General features: G+C 27.3%; 2 protein-coding genes across 3 annotated transcripts in view; both read left to right on the forward strand.

The window, feature by feature from the left end:
* The first annotated feature begins 318 nt into the window (after positions 1 to 318).
* LOC135928171 (uncharacterized) lies at positions 319 to 1388 on the forward strand. The gene is made up of 6 exons (XM_065464538.1): positions 319 to 508; positions 552 to 614; positions 656 to 719; positions 762 to 1049; positions 1113 to 1332; positions 1374 to 1388. The coding sequence occupies exons 1-6, from the start codon at positions 319 to 321 to the stop codon at positions 1386 to 1388; spliced, it is 840 nt and encodes a 279-aa protein (XP_065320610.1).
* Positions 1389 to 2821: 1433 nt separating this feature from the next.
* LOC135928937 (uncharacterized) overlaps positions 2822 to 18571 on the forward strand; it is a 36083-nt gene continuing 20333 nt past the window's right edge. Inside the window, exons 1-6 of one of the 2 annotated variants that reach the window (XM_065465389.1) lie at positions 2822 to 2911; positions 3003 to 3084; positions 3198 to 3312; positions 7454 to 7831; positions 8079 to 8173; positions 11064 to 11226. In XM_065465389.1, the coding sequence (XP_065321461.1) occupies positions 2848 to 2911; positions 3003 to 3084; positions 3198 to 3312; positions 7454 to 7831; positions 8079 to 8173; positions 11064 to 11226 (897 nt within the window). In that variant the 5' untranslated portion in view covers positions 2822 to 2847. The remainder of the gene's footprint in view (positions 2912 to 3002; positions 3085 to 3197; positions 3313 to 7453; positions 7832 to 8078; positions 8174 to 11063; positions 11227 to 18571) is intronic. The other variant, XM_065465388.1, reaches the window with a different exon arrangement.

Raw genomic sequence — 18571 nt, forward strand, 5'->3', positions numbered from 1 at the left:
TTATTTTTTTATGCGATTTTTTTTTTATGTAATTTTTTTATGAAAGCTATTGTTTTTATGTTATTTTTTTATGATTGGTTCATTTTCTTATTGGTTAATTTTTTATTTAAGATATTTTAAAATAATTTTTTCTAAAATTTAAAATTCGTACAATTATTTAAAGGAAGTGATGGGGGCAAATAAGGGGGAAGGCTAGGGGTAAGATTTTTGGTAGACGAAACTTTCCATTTTTAATTTTTTTTTTGGTATAAATCTTTTTTTGGTTCCCTTTTTTTTAGTTCCAATATATATTATATAATTCCTTCCATTTTTTTTATAATGAATATTTTTGAAGTTGGTGTTTATACTCAAAATGATGAGAAAGTTTATGATTTTTGTCTAAATAATCAATCTATACCGCCTGGAATACAACATACTTGTTGCAATTCCGTAATGCGGGTTGAAAAAAACAATAAGAGTTTACGATATCGATGCAGTAGGAGTCGTAGATCGTATTCAATATGGAAAGGTAATATTAATATATATATATATCATAATTGACGAATTTTTAGATTCCATTTTTGAAGGAATTCATGATGTTGGGAAATTTTTAAGAGTAGTGTACTTGTACATAAGTACCAATTCTTTAAAAAATATTAAACAAAATTATTTTTAGGCCGTTATAAAATTTTAACTGCTTCGAAAGAGTTAGATTATGATAAGAAGGCAATTTCAAGATGGTAATCTAAAGTATAATATGGTTTTTTACTTCACTTATATAGGTTTAAAAAATTTCGAAAGGTATGTGGATTCCATATAGCCTCGAATCATTCAAAGATCGGGGGGCCTGGCCACGTTATTGAAATTGATGAAACTCATGTATGGAAGCGTAAATATAACAGTGGTCGGCATTTGACTTCCGAGGCTATATGGATTATTGGTGGTATATGTCGGGAAACAAATGAGATATTTTTAAGTGCCACCACAACAAGAGATCAAGATACCACCTATCGTGTGGTTAAAGATAATGTTATGCAAGATTCCACGATAATGACTGACTCGTGGTTAGGGTATGTGAATTTATTTTTTCAATAAAGCAAAAGTGGTGATAAATGTAAATATATTTATCTTAGATATAATCGGCTAGAAAGTTCAAACTATTTCCACTATCGGATCAACCATTCGCAAAATTTTGTTGATCCAAATGACAGATCGATCCACACTCAAAAAGTCGAGAGGCTGTGGCGGGATCTAAAGGCAAATTATAAAAGACATGGGGATCGGGATAATATTCATGAATATCTTCTTGAATATAGATATTTTCGAAAATATAGATTATTAAATCGTTTTGATGTTTTTATTCATTTTATTAATGATTGTATAAATTTTAATAGTATATTTCAATTTAATGAATAAATTATTTCGATTGTTATGCTTAAATTTTATTTATTTTTGGAATCTTCCTTTAATTATAGTGTTATCACTATAAAAAATTAAATTCTTTATACAAATTTTAGAAAAAATTATTCATATTAAGTTTGTATAGAAGGAATCATATTAAGTTTGTATAGAAGGAATCATATATTAAGTTTATATAGAGGGAATCATATTAAGTTTGTATAGAAGGAATCATATTAAGTTTGTATAGAGGGAATCATATTAAGTTTGTATAGAAGGAATCGTATTAAGTTTGTTTAGAAGAAATCATAATAAGTTTGTATAGAAAGAATCAACCAAATAAATTTTAAATAGCGAAGTTTCATCTATCAAAAATTTAACCCCAAACCTACCCGCATTGTACATAATCTAATAATTTTACCCCTTACCCCTAGCCTTCCCCCTTTGCCCCCATTCACTTCCTTTAAATAATTGTACGAATTTTAAATTTTAGAAAAAATTATTTTAAAATATCTTAAATAAAAAAAAATATATTAATTTAAAAATATCTTAAATAAAAAATTAACTAATAAGAAAATGAACCAATCATAAAAAAATAACATAAAAACAATAGTTTTCATAAAAAAATTACATAAAAAAAATCGCATAAAAAAATAACAAAAAATCGCATAAAAAAATAACAAAAAATAACATAAAAAAATAACAAAAATAATTGCCCCTGAAAAGGTAGCCTAACCAAATAATATAATAGTGAGCTATATAATACATGTTTACTCTGTAAGATTCGGTCATTTAAAAATATTTTAAATTCAAAGTGGTGATGTATTTTCAAATAATACTACCAGAAACCACTGATCTTCTTAATTATCTTTCTTTAGGGAAAGGTTTTTGTAAATATAATACATTGGATATTAATTTTCTTAATTAGAATTACTTTCAGACGATTTTGTGAAAAGTGATCATAGTGAGTATGGCACTTCATGTATATTTAATAATTCCCAGCTTCTCGTATTATGGTTTTATATTAATTTTATATAATTTTTTTATATATATTTTAGTAAGATCAAGAACTTTAAATTTTATATAGATCTGCATAAAATATACAATACTACTTTTAGTACACAACCTATTATAATAGAATTTCCTCAGCCACTCTTATATAATATATCATTTATTGAAACTTCTCAAACCTTCTGTTTAATTTTATATTCATTAGCTGCAATGTATGTTATAAAATTATATGATAATAATTATATAAATGTAAGTGATTTTTTTTGAAATATTTTAATTAGCTAAATAAATTAGGCTAATTTGGGTATCCATGGAACTTTAACACAACCTTTGCTGTTCAATAATATAAATTATCAAAAAAATATATATAAATTTGACATTGCCAATACAGATAATAGAGAACACATTTTATGTACATCTACCTCATTCATCAACAATTCTATTTTATCAATTTGTTTAATGAACAACGGGAAATTAAGATCAATATATATCAAAAATATTGCAAATTTATTTGATAATAAAGGTACAATTGTTCTAATTTAACATATTATTAAATAAACGATATTAATTTCAATATATCTAAATAATAATAAATTCTTTAATAATGATTACAGATGAAATATTTAATCCAGCAATTAAAGAAATCAATTCAGTTTCCTTGGTTAAGAAAATATTTTCGGGACTTTTGCCATTTGAGTTTGCAATTATTATGATTTTCATTAAATTTTTATTATTTCAAGTTATATATATCATCTTATTTCATTTAAAAAAAATGTATCCCTTTAATTTTTAAATTATATTTATACCAGATTTGCAAAACATCCATTTAATAAACCGCTCTCTTTGGAATGCTTTTATTATGATGACAAAGCATTAATTACTACTATTGAAAATGATCTCAAAATAACTGTTGGGATATTGGAGGTTTATTTTGTGAAATGTTTTCAGATAATATTTTATCATTTTAAAAATTGTAAAAAAATAGCATTGGTTATTTTAATATTGATATATATATGATATGGTGAATTCCAAATCAAATCAACAAAAAAAAAGTCGATTTTTAACCTGACCCCCTTCAATTTTTCTTAAATTTTGTATACTGGTAGTATATACTATAACTAAGAAAAAGATGAAATTTTACCTTCCAACACTGTTTATCTGCTAAGATATGGCCGTTTAAAGCGCGGAAAAATGGTACATTTTTTACAAAATGCACCTCATTTAGTTTCAAATATCTTGAGAAATAATTAAGTTAGAAAAATAATTTAAATTTTATTTTGTAGCTTAATAAAAGTTCTTTAAAATGACATAAAAATAAATATGATAGACATTTGATTAATATCGAAAATGTGTAAAACCGGAAATGGCCATAGAAAAAAGGTATTTTTTTTTCAAATTTTTTTTTTCTGTAGATAGATATCACACTGCTTCATATTTGTACAAAATCCTAGACTGGGATGAACATGGGTTTAGGAGTTATCACTCTTTATATAGGTAAAATTGAACAAATTTAATATTAATATCATCATATTTTAATTTAATGAATAGTTATGAAATAATGTTAATTTAAAAATTATGTCTAAATGATAAGCCCTTACTTTTTAAATTTGAGAGGTGGCTGGGATAATGGGCTGTTTAAAACTTTAGTTATTATCTCGAAATTAAAATTACTCGACAAAATAATTTTAAATATAATATTTTATTTAGCATAAAATAATCTAACAAAATTGAAATTCAACAATAAATTTTCCCCCATATATTCAAAATTAAAAGTAAGGCTCATGATATTATTTGAGGAGAATTATATAGATTATAAAACATTTAAACAATGGATAGCAGTTGATCGAACTACCCTCGAATCACTGACAAAATCTGCTGACGAATTTGTAGATTATTTAATTGAATAATTAAACAATTTAATTCCTCATTTCTTTATAGCTTCATGATAATCATTAACTCGAAACTTTCTAAAATTCAATTTAAATGTTGATGAATTCTTAGTTATTGCAGACTTTTCAGAAAACTATGCATTTGTAGTGCAGAACCATGCACAAGGATTTAATCAGACCAATAATCAAGCCACTATCAACTCTTTTATAATTTATTACTGTGAGAACAACATAATAAAATATATGTAAATTTAGTGGTTATATCAGATTTTTTAAAGCACAACGCATGTGCATTTTATTATTTTAAAAATTGATTGTATTATTGAAGGAAGGATTTAATAGAGTGGCTAAAATTTATTATTTTTCTGATGGAGCAGTAACCAATATAAAAATAAAAGATTTCATTAATCTCTGCAATATGAAAATGTTTTGGGATAAAGGCTGAGTGACGTTTTTTGAAACCGCACAAGGTGTCCTTGCAACATTTTGGGGGCCGTTACTAAACGGTTAACAGCTGGAGCAAGCTTGCAACGTCCATAACATCACATATTTACAACAATAGATTTATTTAACTATGCAAAATATCTATGGGGTAAATTATATATTTGTGAGCAATAATGAATATATGAACATAGAAAGTCATATTGAAAGCAGATATTTGAGAGCAAAGAGAATTTCTGGAACAGAGTTCAAAGCTTTTATTCCCTTAGACAAAAACAAAAGTCATAATTTATTAAAATTCCTTGGATGATTATAATATATGATATTTTTTAATTATAAATTTTTGATTGTATTATATATAATGCAATTTGAGGCAAATAAAGTTATAAATATGTTTAGAATTATTTTGTCAAGTAACTTCGAGACAAAATTTAACTAATTAAACAGCTCATTATCCCAGCCACCTCTCAAATTTTTTTATAAAGATAAAAAAAGTAAGGGCCTATCATTTAGACATAATTTTTAAATTAACATTATTTCATAACTATTCATTAAATTAAAATATGATGATATTAATATTAAATTTGTTCAATTTTACCCATATAAAGAGTGATAACTCCTAAGCCCATGTTCATCCCAGTCTAGGATTTCGTACAAATATAAAGCAGTGTGATATCTATCTACAGAAAAAAAATTTGAAAAAAATACCTTTTTTTACTATGGCCATTTCCGGTTTTATACATCCGGTTTTCGATATTAATCAAATGTCCATTATATTTATTTTTATGTCATTTTAAAGAACTTTTATTAAGCTACAAAATAAAATTTAAATTATTTTTCTAACATAATTATTTCTCGAGATATTTGAAAATAAATGAGGTGCAATTTGTCAAAAATGTACCATTTTTCCGCGCTTTAAACGGCCATATCTTACAGGGTAAACAGTGTTGGAAGGTAAAATTTCATTTTTTTTCTTAGTTATAGTATATACTATCAGTATACAAAATTTAAGAAAAATTGAAGGGGGTCGGGTTCTTGGTTGATTTGATATGGAATTCACCATATATATATATATATACACACACTACAATTCAGTAAGGACTTAGAACATTAAATTATGTTTTAATATAAGTTCTATTAATAATAATAAAAAAAATGTCATTTCGTTCCATTCTGAAAACCAGAAGCTTTTGGAACATTCCAGAATTATTCCAAAAAAATTTCACACATTAAAATGTAAAAACTAGTATTCCCCTCAATTAAAATAATATTTGATAGGATTTTAGTAAATTTAAAAACATATTAAAACAATAGCACTTCTCCACATAAAATAACCTAAAAAAATAAGTGGTACATGGATACGTCCTCTCTCATCCATATTAGGAATCATTATTTTTTTAAAAAAAAAAGATTAAAAGGAACATTGCTTCGATTGCACATACCTCCATCTTATTAAATCTGTTTTAATCACCAAAAATTAATAATTTTATAGCTTTAAATAAAAAAATATATATCCTCATCTTTTTTTTTAAGAAATTTTAACATTCGGGTAAATTGAAAAATTAAAATAAATGTTATATTTGATTCACTCCAATCAATCAGTCAATCAATCAATCATATAATTTTAAAACATTCAATGGGCTGAAACGGAGTTATTTAATCGAAATTTTAAGTCACGAATTATTTTAAATAAAAATGGAGGAGCGGGCCAGTCAAAAACCCGGTCATTGCGGACCTGTAGTTGTTGGTCCCATTTTTAACTTGTAGTTAGTTGTTAATAATTTATGATTCAAATTCTCCTTTTTTTTAGAATATTTATTAGTTTTTTTATATCTTATTTTACTATTTTTATATAATATGTTATAATTAATTTCTATATTTGGTTTAAAAAAAATGACTTTTAAATAATAAACTATAAAAAAAAATTACCATAATTACTATTGTTTTAATTTAATTAAAATATCTATAATTATATAAATTTCTCTTTATTTGAATGAATATCATTATTTTGATACTGACAAAAATTAATTAGCACAGGTTTGTATATGAAAATGTTTAATTTTTCTTTATAAAAATTGTACTTTTATTCATAGATTTATCTTAATATAAAATATGAGTTTCAATTAATAATCATATATTCTTATAAAATTATTTTTTTTAATTTTGACATGTATTAAAATTAGAGTGAAATGGAGAAATATTGAATATTGATTAATATTTCATATAGTATTTTTTTTAGAACTTTATAACCACAATTTATTCATATATTTCACAGAAAAAAAAAGACCTTTCTTTTAAATAATAAAATTTATTATATTATAAAATTTGATTTAAATCAAATAAAAAAATCATGATTTTTTTTTTCAATCCTATATTTTGGTGAATATCTTATTATATACATAAATAAATAAATTAAATTCAAATTAACTTTAATTTTATATGATTATCTCTTAAACTTGATTTAAATTGTTTATTTTATTTAAAATATAAAGAATAACGTATTAATTATAATAATGAATAACAAATTCTATTCTCCTCGGGATAATTTTTTTAAACTCATGTTCCCATTATTTTTAATCTGGAACATTCTAGAACGTTCTTGTCCTGTTCCAAGAGCTGATTGGTTTGTTTTTTTTAAAGAAATATAGGCTAATATTTTTACCGCGCCTCTTAAGCTATTTTATTACTAAAATATTTTTTAAAATTATTAATATATATATATCAACCGAACACAGAATGACCATACCCAGCTCGATAAGCACACCTTCGAAATAGCTGATTATTTACCCTTTCCCATACCTCATCAACCCTGGGATTCGCCAGCTTCCACCTCCGCTATAACCTTAAAAATATTGTACTTGGTCGAAAATGTTAGCGCGACCGAAAATTTGGAAGAAAATGGGGAAGGAATGATGGAAGATCCCCAAAATTCGGCAACGTTGCTACCCGTCATCAGACCCTACCTCTGCTTGATTCTACCCTTCGCCACCTGCGAATTTGGTATACCCAACTCTATACTATTGCTCAAATTGATTTTGGATCAGCCAACCAAGATGGGTAAAAATGATGGGATAGATGTAGCTTTGGTTAAACATCTGACTTACCCTAGTCAGGTTATTTTAAAGCTTAAAATTATATACGGTTTTTTTGGGTCTGGGCTGGACAGGACCGGAATGATTACGGGCCAGGCCAATAAAAACCGATAAAAAATAATCCCCGGGCCGTTTAGCCCTGGCTGGTTTACCGCGATTTTCTAATTTATATTTAGCCATTTTAATTGATGAATTCTATCTTGCAATAGGTTCTTATACTTATTCTTATCTAAAATTTAAATTACTTCCTGTTTTATCCCCTATTTAGGCTCTGTATAAAGACATAACCCTGATTAAAGGAAACGTATGGCTATCGGTGCTAGATGAGACTGGTAACGCTTCCATACTTTATAGACGATTAAAGTTTATTATCCCAAAAATTATTAGATATTATGTCGTGAGAAATTTAACAAAATTTAGCTATTTCGTAGACCTCCATGGGGGGGGCGGAGTGGGTTTAGCAAATTTTTTAAAAAAAACTTTATAAATTTACCGCGCGTCTTTTTTTTTTAATTTTAAAAGGTCCTATATTTATTTACCGGAATCGTATTCCGCCATATATGAGTGACCCACAAAATATTTGCGTCATAAAATGTTTATTTCATATACATAACTTTTTCTAAATTTTATATAAATTATACTAAATTTCCTTAGAACTTTTATTTGATTGATAACCCCCCCCCCCCTCCATTTCCTTCATTGATTGATTTATAATTTACTAAACGTCAGAAAAAAAAGACACGGTCTTGTTCTGGCTCATCTTATTTCTAAATAGTAGTTCGTTTTTGGGACATTTTAAATATAACTTATTTTAAAACAGCTGCTAACTTAAAATATACAATTATTTTTTTTCTTCTTTCTACTACTTATAACAAATTGGAGTATCGCAAACAAAATGATTGCTTAAGTGCATCGGAATATTGTTTATATTCATTGATTGACAATAAATCAAATATTTGGATATGGGTTAGGCTTGGATTTGTCAAAATTTTTGAAACTTATTGTGAGCTTGGGCCGGGCTTAAATGCGGGCCTGGCATGAAGACCTCTGGCCCTTTTTGACTGCTATATATCATCCTCTAAACAACCTAATAAGAAAGGTTATTTTAGATTGGGGGGGTGAAGGGAAATATAAATAACAAATATTATTTATTATATGTACATATACTTTTAATTCAAACCAAACTTGGGTGTTTCTACTTAAAAATCTCCTATAAGCTGGGCTAAACAGAAATTATTCCAAAAAAACAAATATAAGATCGATTTGATTCCTAAATAAGACTTTATATGGGTAATAGATAATGAAACATGGGGTATACTGTATTATAATATAATATAATTCAGATATGGTCGAATATGGCTTAAATTATGCGCCCTTGTTTTTTGGCCCAAATTTTTTTTTAAGGTTCTGGTCCAGCAAAGCAAGGTCCAAAATTTTATTTATAAATTAAATAAGGTTGTTTGACCGCCTCTCCAGCTCCCACATTACTTGGTTAGTGTTTGTATAACGACTCGATTTTTTTTAAAAAAACGGTTAGCCCAGTTATTTTAGCCCCCCTCCCCCAATACTGAAGATTTTTACTCGAAAAATGGCGGAAATGGTTGAACATATGCTGGCGAAATTTTCTCTAGGCTTGCGTTATATATATATTGTCTATGATCTTAGTTTAAAATCGGCCAAACTGAGCCGCATCGGGGAATCCAAACTAAACGCGAACCGTTATAACGGTACGGTCTCGCTATTATTTGCAAAACCTAACCCTGAACTGTCAAAAAAAGTTTATCATCCCGTACTAAAACCTCTTAAAAATGTCTGTGAACTTGGTTCCAATTTTTTTCTGGATATACAATAACTGTTTTTAAATATTCATAATCGATATAAGTGTATATTGCTATTTGACAAGTGCAACTACCGTGAAATTTATTCATTCTCCCTCGTGGCTATAATTTGGCGGAAGAGGAATCTTAAAAAAATATTAGGGCTCGTTATCATTTTAGTGGGAATAGGGATAAATTTAAATGATCTTTTTAACAATAATTCTAAATGAGATTTTACGCGAAAAGGTTTCAAACCAATTCCCCAACCGATATTCGTTAACGGTTTCAAATACCGGTTTTAAATAACAATCCCGAGAAATCAATATTCTTATTATATCTCCCCTTAGAGAGAGTCACAACATCTAGATCGAAATGGACGATTACTGGAGGATTAGTCAAACATCTCTTTAAGATTTCAACACTTGATTCGCATTCTTCGGTTCATTGGAAATTGTTGCCTTTCTTTAATAAGTCGTAAAAGGGTACCACGATAGTTGAAAAATATTTTTATAAATCGATGATAGTAATTCATAAGTCCTAATAGTGTCTGCAATTCCTTGACTGAATCAGGGAATTGGAGCATATTGAATCAGGGAATTGGAGCATATTTTATCGCTTGTAGTTTCTCGTCTGAGGGCATAAGACCTTTGCTGGATATGACATGTCCTAGGAATTTTACTTAATCTTTAAGAAATTTGCTCTTTTCGTAATTTGCTTTAAGACAGAACTCCAACATTTGTTGGAATACTTCTAGATTTTTTAAATACTCTTTATCCGAAGAACCTGTAATTATTAGATCATCAGTAGTAATAGATTTTGATAAGAATGTAGCTATTAACACACATGAAGGTCTATTCCAATTCAAAATAATGCCATTCGGAATAAAATTCAGCTATATTTCAAAGGACCATGATGAGCCTAATTTTCGGGAAAATGACGGGAGTAGCATATTATATTGACGATCTAAAAATTTAGAAGTATTCTAAATGAATGTCGAAGTTCTGTCTTAAAGCAAATTACGAAAAGAGCAAATTTCTTAAAGAAAAAGTAAAATGCCTAGCAAAGGTCTTATTCTATCAGGCGAGAAACTAGATAAAATATGCTCCAATTCCTGAAGTCAGTCAACGAATTGCGGTTACTATTAGGACTCATAAATTACTATCATCGATTTATAAAAAAAAATTTCAACAATCATGACACCCCTTTATGGCTTATTAAAGAAAGGGAACAATTTCTAATGGACTGAAGACATACGGATCAAGTGTTGGAATCATAAAGAGATGCTTGAGCTTGACTAATCCCCCAGTAATCGTCCATTTCGATCTAGGTTGAAACTCTCTCTAAGAATATAGATTTCTAGGGATTGTTATTATTTTTCTTAACTCAGAGAATTCTTGGATTTCTTTATTCCTTCTTTCAAACACTTTATTTCACAGCGATTCTTCGATGATCGAAAATGATTGGCTTAAGGTATGTACCCCAAGCCTATTACGCCCACACGAAAATGTGTCATTTAACGGTTATTCTTACTCGGATATCGCGGACGTGGTATTTTCGCCTTACGCGTTTCGCTCGCAAGATATCCTAAACGCTTTCAAGGTAAAAGTGAATTTTAAATAATTTTATTATTATTATTATTGAAAATGTCATTTTATTGCAACCCAACTAGTGTTGTTAAAAAGTCGAGTTCTTGCGACTCGAGTCGTAGTCAAGGAGCCGAATGAGCCGACTTACTTAGGCGGCGCGTGTAGCGGGCTCACTTGTCGACTCGCTGGGTCTGCTCAATTTTTTTGTTTTTTTTTTATAAAATCTGGTAAATTAAATTTTGGGTTACTGATTAATGAGCACAAAATTATAATAAGAATATTCCTGTCGTATTCGAATTCGGCTTCAAGGATTATACACCTAATTTTTATGACATAAAAATATAATTTATATTGTAAAGATGTTAAATTAAAATTTCAGTGAAGATGAACCCTAGGTAAGTGACAATTGTCATAATCGTTGTTTTTAAAGTTTTTCGAATTTTTTTTGACGTAAAAGGCCTAAAATAAGCATTGCTAACATGTTTAAATTAAATGTTAGTGAAGATGTACCCTAGATAAGTGACAATTGTCATAATCGTTGTTTTTAAAGTTTTTCGAATTTTTTTGACGTAAATGGGCTAAAATAAGCATTGCTAACATGTTTAAATAAAATTTTAGTGAAGATGTACCCTAGATAAGTGACAATTGTCATAATCGTTGTTTTTTAAGTTTTTCGAATTTTTTGACGTAAATGGACTAAAATAAGCATTGCTAACATGTTTAAATAAAATTTTAGTGAAGATGTACCCTAGATAAGTGACAATTGTCATAATCGTTGTTTTTAAAGTTTTTCGAATTTTTTTGACGTAAATGGGCTAAAATAAGCATTGCTAACATGTTTAAATAAAATTTTAGTGAAGATGTACCCTAGATAAGTGACAATTGTCATAATCGTTGTTTTTAAAGTTTTTCGAATTTTTTTGACGTAAATAGGCTAAAATAAGCATTGCTAACATGTTTAAATAAAATTTTAGTGAAGATGTACCCTAGATAAGTGACAATTGTCATAATCGTTGTTTTTAAAGTTTTTCGAATTTTTTTGACGTAAATGGGCTAAAATAAGCATTGCTAACATGTTTAAATAAAATTTTAGTGAAGATGTACCCTAGATAAGTGACAATTGTCATAATCGTTGTTTTTTTAAGTTTTTCGATTTTGACGCAAATGGACTAAAATAAGCATTGCTAACATGTTTAAATAAAATTTTAGTGAAGATGTACCCTAGATAAGTGACAATTGTCATAATCGTTGTTTTTAAAGTTTTTCGAATTTTTTTGACGTAAATGGGCTAAAATAAGCATTGCTAACATGTTTAAATAAAATTTTAGTGAAGATGTACCCTAGATAAGTGACAATTGTCATAATCGTTGTTTTTTAAGTTTTTCGATTTTGACGTAAATGGGCTAATCCATTGCTAACATGTTTAAATAAAATTTTAGTGAAGATGTACCCTAGATAAGTGACAATTGTCATAATCGTTGTTTTTTAAGTTTTTCGATTTTGACGTAAATGGGCTAAAATAAGCATTGCTAACATGTTTAAATAAAATTTTAGTGAAGATGTACCCTAGATAAGTGACAATTGTCATAATCGTTGTTTTTTAAGTTTTTCGATTTTGACGCAAATGGACTAAAATAAGCATTGCTAACATGTTTAAATAAAATTTTAGTGAAGATGTACCCTAGATAAGTGACAATTGTCATAATCGTTGTTTTTAAAGTTTTTCGAATTTTTTTGACGTAAATGGGCTAAAATAAGCATTGCTAACATGTTTAAATAAAATTTTAGTGAAGATGTACCCTAGATAAGTGACAATTGTCATAATCGTTGTTTTTAAAGTTTTTCGAATTTTTTTGACGTAAATGGGCTAAAATAAGCATTGCTAACATGTTTAAATAAAATTTTAGTGAAGATGTACCTTAGATAAGTGACAATTGTCATAATCGTTGTTTTTAAAGTTTTTCGAATTTTTTTGACGTAAATAGGCTAAAATAAGCATTGCTAACATGTTTAAATAAAATTTTAGTGAAGATGTACCCTAGATAAGTGACAATTGTCATAATCGTTGTTTTTAAAGTTTTTCGAATTTTTTTGACGTAAATGGGCTAAAATAAGCATTGCTAACATGTTTAAATAAAATTTTAGTGAAGATGTACCCTAGATAAGTGACAATTGTCATAATCGTTGTTTTTAAAGTTTTTCGAATTTTTTTGACGTAAATGGGCTAAAATAAGCATTGCTAACATGTTTAAATAAAATTTTAGTGAAGATGTACCCTAGATAAGTGACAATTGTCATAATCGTTGTTTTTAAAGTTTTTCGAATTTTTTTGACGTAAATTGGCTAAAATAAGCATTGCTAACATGTTTAAATAAAATTTTAGTGAAGATGTACCCTAGATAAGTGACAATTGTCATAATCGTTGTTTTTAAAGTTTTTCGAATTTTTTTGACGTAAATGGGCTAAAATAAGCATTGCTAACATGTTTAAATAAAATTTTAGTGAAGATGTACCCTAGATAAGTGACAATTGTCATAATCGTTGTTTTTAAAGTTTTTCGAATTTTTTTGACGTAAATGGGCTAAAATAAGCATTGCTAACATGTTTAAATAAAATTTTAGTGAAGATGTACCCTAGATAAGTGACAATTGTCATAATCGTTGTTTTTTAAGTTTTTCGAATTTTTTTGACGTAAATGGGCTAAAATAAGCATTGCTAACATGTTTAAATAAAATTTTAGTGAAGATGTACCCTAGATAAGTGACAATTGTCATAATCGTTGTTTTTTAAGTTTTTCGATTTTGACGTAAATGGGCTAAAATAAGCATTGCTAACATGTTTAAATAAAATTTTAGTGAAGATGTACCCTAGATAAGTGACAATTGTCATAATCGTTGTTTTTTAAGTTTTTCGATTTTTTGACGCAAATGGACTAAAATAAGCATTGCTAACATGTTTAAATAAAATTTTAGTGAAGATGTACCCTAGATAAGTGACAATTGTCATAATCGTTGTTTTTAAAGTTTTTCGAATTTTTTTGACGTAAATGGGCTAAAATAAGCATTGCTAACATGTTTAAATAAAATTTTAGTGAAGATGTACCCTAGATAAGTGACAATTGTCATAATCGTTGTTTTTAAAGTTTTTCGAATTTTTTTGACGTAAATGGGCTAAAATAAGCATTGCTAACATGTTTAAATAAAATTTTAGTGAAGATGTACCCTAGATAAGTGACAATTGTCATAATCGTTGTTTTTAAAGTTTTTCGAATTTTTTTGACGTAAATGGGCTAAAATAAGCATTGCTAACATGTTTAAATAAAATTTTAGTGAAGATGTACCCTAGATAAGTGACAATTGTCATAATCGTTGTTTTTAAAGTTTTTCGAATTTTTTTGACGTAAATGGGCTAAAATAAGCATTGCTAACATGTTTAAATAAAATTTTAGTGAAGATGTACCCTAGATAAGTGACAATTGTCATAATCGTTGTTTTTAAAGTTTTTCGAATTTTTTTGACGTAAATGGGCTAAAATAAGCATTGCTAACATGTTTAAATAAAATTTTAGTGAAGATGTACCCTAGATAAGTGACAATTGTCATAATCGTTGTTTTTTAAGTTTTTCGAATTTTTTTGACGTAAATGGGCTAAAATAAGCATTGCTAACATGTTTAAATAAAATTTTAGTGAAGATGTACCCTAGATAAGTGACAATTGTCATAATCGTTGTTTTTTAAGTTTTTCGATTTTGACGTAAATGGGCTAAAATAAGCATTGCTAACATGTTTAAATAAAATTTTAGTGAAGATGTACCCTAGATAAGTGACAATTGTCATAATCGTTGTTTTTTAAGTTTTTCGAATTTTGACGCAAATGGACTAAAATAAGCATTGCTAACATGTTTAAATAAAATTTTAGTGAAGATGTACCCTAGATAAGTGACAATTGTCATAATCGTTGTTTTTAAAGTTTTTCGAATTTTTTTGACGTAAATGGGCTAAAATAAGCATTGCTAACATGTTTAAATAAAATTTTAGTGAAGATGTACCCTAGATAAGTGACAATTGTCATAATCGTTGTTTTTAAAGTTTTTCGAATTTTTTTGACGTAAATGGGCTAAAATAAGCATTGCTAACATGTTTAAATAAAATTTTAGTGAAGATATACCCTAGATAAGTGACAATTGTCATAATCGTTGTTTTTAAAGTTTTTCGAATTTTTTTGACGTAAATGGGCTAAAATAAGCATTGCTAACATGTTTAAATAAAATTTTAGTGAAGATGTACCCTAGATAAGTGACAATTGTCATAATCGTTGTTTTTAAAGTTTTTCGAATTTTTTTGACGTAAATAGGCTAAAATAAGCATTGCTAACATGTTTAAATAAAATTTTAGTGAAAATGAACCCTAGATAAGTGACAATTGTCATAATCGTTGTTTTTAAAGTTTTTCGAATTTTTTTGACGTAAATGGGCTAAAATAAGCATTGCTAACATGTTTAAATAAAATTTTAGTGAAGATGTACCCTAGATAAGTGACAATTGTCATAATCGTTGTTTTTAAAGTTTTTCGAATTTTTTTGACGTAAATGGGCTAAAATAAGCATTGCTAACATGTTTAAATAAAATTTTAGTGAAGATGTACCCTAGATAAGTGACAATTGTCATAATCGTTGTTTTTAAAGTTTTTCGAATTTTTTTGACGTAAATAGGCTAAAATAAGCATTGCTAACATGTTTAAATAAAATTTTAGTGAAAATGAACCCTAGATAAGTGACAATTGTCATAATCGTTGTTTTTAAAGTTTTTCGAATTTTTTTGACGTAAATGGGCTAAAATAAGCATTGCTAACATGTTTAAATAAAATTTTAGTGAAGATGTACCCTAGATAAGTGACAATTGTCATAATCGTTGTTTTTAAAGTTTTTCGAATTTTTTTGACGTAAATGGGCTAAAATAAGCATTGCTAACATGTTTAAATAAAATTTTAGTGAAGATGTACCCTAGATAAGTGACAATTGTCATAATCGTTGTTTTTAAAGTTTTTCGAATTTTTTTGACGTAAATGGGCTAAAATAAGCATTGCTAACATGTTTAAATAAAATTTTAGTGAAGATGTACCCTAGATAAGTGACAATTGTCATAATCGTTGTTTTTAAAGTTTTTCGAATTTTTTTGACGTAAATAGGCTAAAATAAGCATTGCTAACATGTTTAAATAAAATTTTAGTGAAGATGTACCCTAGATAAGTGACGATTGTCATAATCGTTGTTTTTAAAGTTTTTCGAATTTTTTTTGACGTAAATGGGCTAAAATAAGCATTGCTAACATGTTTAAATAAAATTTTAGTGAAGATGTACCCTAGATAAGTGACAATTGTCATAATCGTTGTTTTTAAAATTTTTCGAATTTTTTTTGACGTAAATGGGCTAAAATAAGCATTGCTAACATGTTTAAATAAAATTTTAGTGAAAATGAACCCTAGATAAGTGACAATTGTCATAATCGTTGTTTTTAAAGTTTTTCGAATTTTTTTGACGTAAATGGGCTAAAATAAGCATTGCTAACATGTTTAAATAAAATTTTAGTGAAGATGTACTCTAGATACAGGGTTTCCTATTCAAAAAAAGAAAATCGTAATTTTTTTAAATTTTTTGTCAATTTTTCTTAAACCTTTATTTATTTTAGTTATTCCTTTTTAATTTATTTCTAAACTTTTGCGATTTCTTTACGTTTTTTTTCTTACACTATCTTTTCTCAATTTATTTTTTATTCAATTTATAAATTTAGGTCCATTTTTTTTAACAATTTACGTTTTTTTTTCATCATATATACAGATACAATATTCTTTTTATGATTTATTCATTTTAATCTTTTACATACATTTTTAACCTTTCAATGTCTCCATTTTTAATCTTTATTTTTTTGAGCATTTATCTATTTTTTCTTCTCATTTTTGATAATTATTTTTGCTAGTTTAATTCATTACGAAATCCTAGTACATATAATTTTGTTTATTAAAGACCATTTAGTTAAAACATCTGTTTTATATCTGACTTCGATAAAACTAATTTATAAATTTTAAAAAAATAATAAATAAGGACGCATTTTTTTTACTATATATAATCTTTATTTATAAAATAACCTACACTTTAAATATTTCCAAAGGTCTTCCTTTAAATTTAATATCTTTATGTCCCATGAATTTTAGCTAGAGGCATTGTTTAAGAGTTGAAGAGGACATTCTATTTGGTTTGTTCTTCAAGGTATCGGCAGCTCTAGAAAAACTCTTTCGCTGCCAACAGATGTTGTTTGTTGCCCTAAATAATCTCTAGCCATATTCGATAATTTTGGAAATCTCTTGGCATTTCCAGACCACCAGCTAAGAACATCCACTGTTGTCTTTGCCACTGGATCCGCCAAATGATCCTCAATCTCTTCTAAAGCAGGATCAAGCACAATATAGGCATCTCTAAATATAAAATATGAATGATTTTATATAAATAATTAGGATTAATTTCTATATTTACCTTCTCAACTCATTCAAAATATTTACCGACATCAAATTAGATTCGGTCTCCTCGAAATCGTATTGCTGAGAAGAAGATGCTTGATACGTACTAAATAAATTCTTCAATCTTTCATAGTATCCAATTGTATTAATAAAACTCGGTAGAAAAATCTTCTTGATCCTTGTATCAAGAAAACTACCTACGTAGTTTTCAAATTTCGTCATATGCGATATATATATAGTGCATTTATCTAGCATCTTCATCGAGGCCATTTTAATAGCCTCAATTTGATGATAAGCAGCATACCTATCTAACGTTCTATAAATTTTATCTATATATAGAATGGCCATTCCAATTGTAGGGGACTTTTCTGTACATATTTCGCATGTAATTTTATAAAATGGATATAAAAATATTTCGAGATGCTTCAAAAATTCACAATCATCAATAGTTAAATTAAAATTTTCTTTCCAAAATTTTCTTCCCCAAATCCTTGATAGCCTGGATGTGCTATATAAAATAAAATATTATCGAACATTAAATATTATTATAATACTTTATTAATACTAGATAACATTATGATGATGCTATTCCATCAAGTGACCACATCCATTGTAATTCGTGTACCACTAATTTTTATAAACTCTTGCATCCATTTCGGACTTTTATGTAATTTTTCTACCATATCTAGCTCTTTCGAAAAGGAATCATCCCTTCCTTTACAATAATTTTCATAACATGCGCAAGGCATCTATGACTATTAATGCCCTTTTTATATTTTGACTAGAAATTTTCATTTATTAAATCTAGGGCGACTATTATATCGGAACCATTGTCACGTGTGATGGC

This window comes from Gordionus sp. m RMFG-2023, chromosome 4 (genome assembly GCF_954871325.1).
Source record: "Gordionus sp. m RMFG-2023 chromosome 4, tfGorSpeb1-WG-v2, whole genome shotgun sequence".
Lineage (NCBI taxonomy): Eukaryota > Metazoa > Nematomorpha > Gordioida > Chordodea > Parachordodidae > Gordionus > Gordionus sp. m RMFG-2023.

Excerpts from the sequence above, each read along its gene's own strand:
- LOC135928171 (XM_065464538.1), top strand. The coding sequence starts at position 319 with ATGAATATTTTTGAAGTTGGTGTTTATACTCAAAATGATGAGAAAGTT. Across the intron at positions 615-655 it reads AGTAGTGTACTTGTACATAA|GCCGTTATAAAATTTTAACT; the intron begins GTACCAATTCTT and ends AATTATTTTTAG. Across the intron at positions 1,050-1,112 it reads ATGACTGACTCGTGGTTAGG|ATATAATCGGCTAGAAAGTT; the intron begins GTATGTGAATTT and ends TATTTATCTTAG.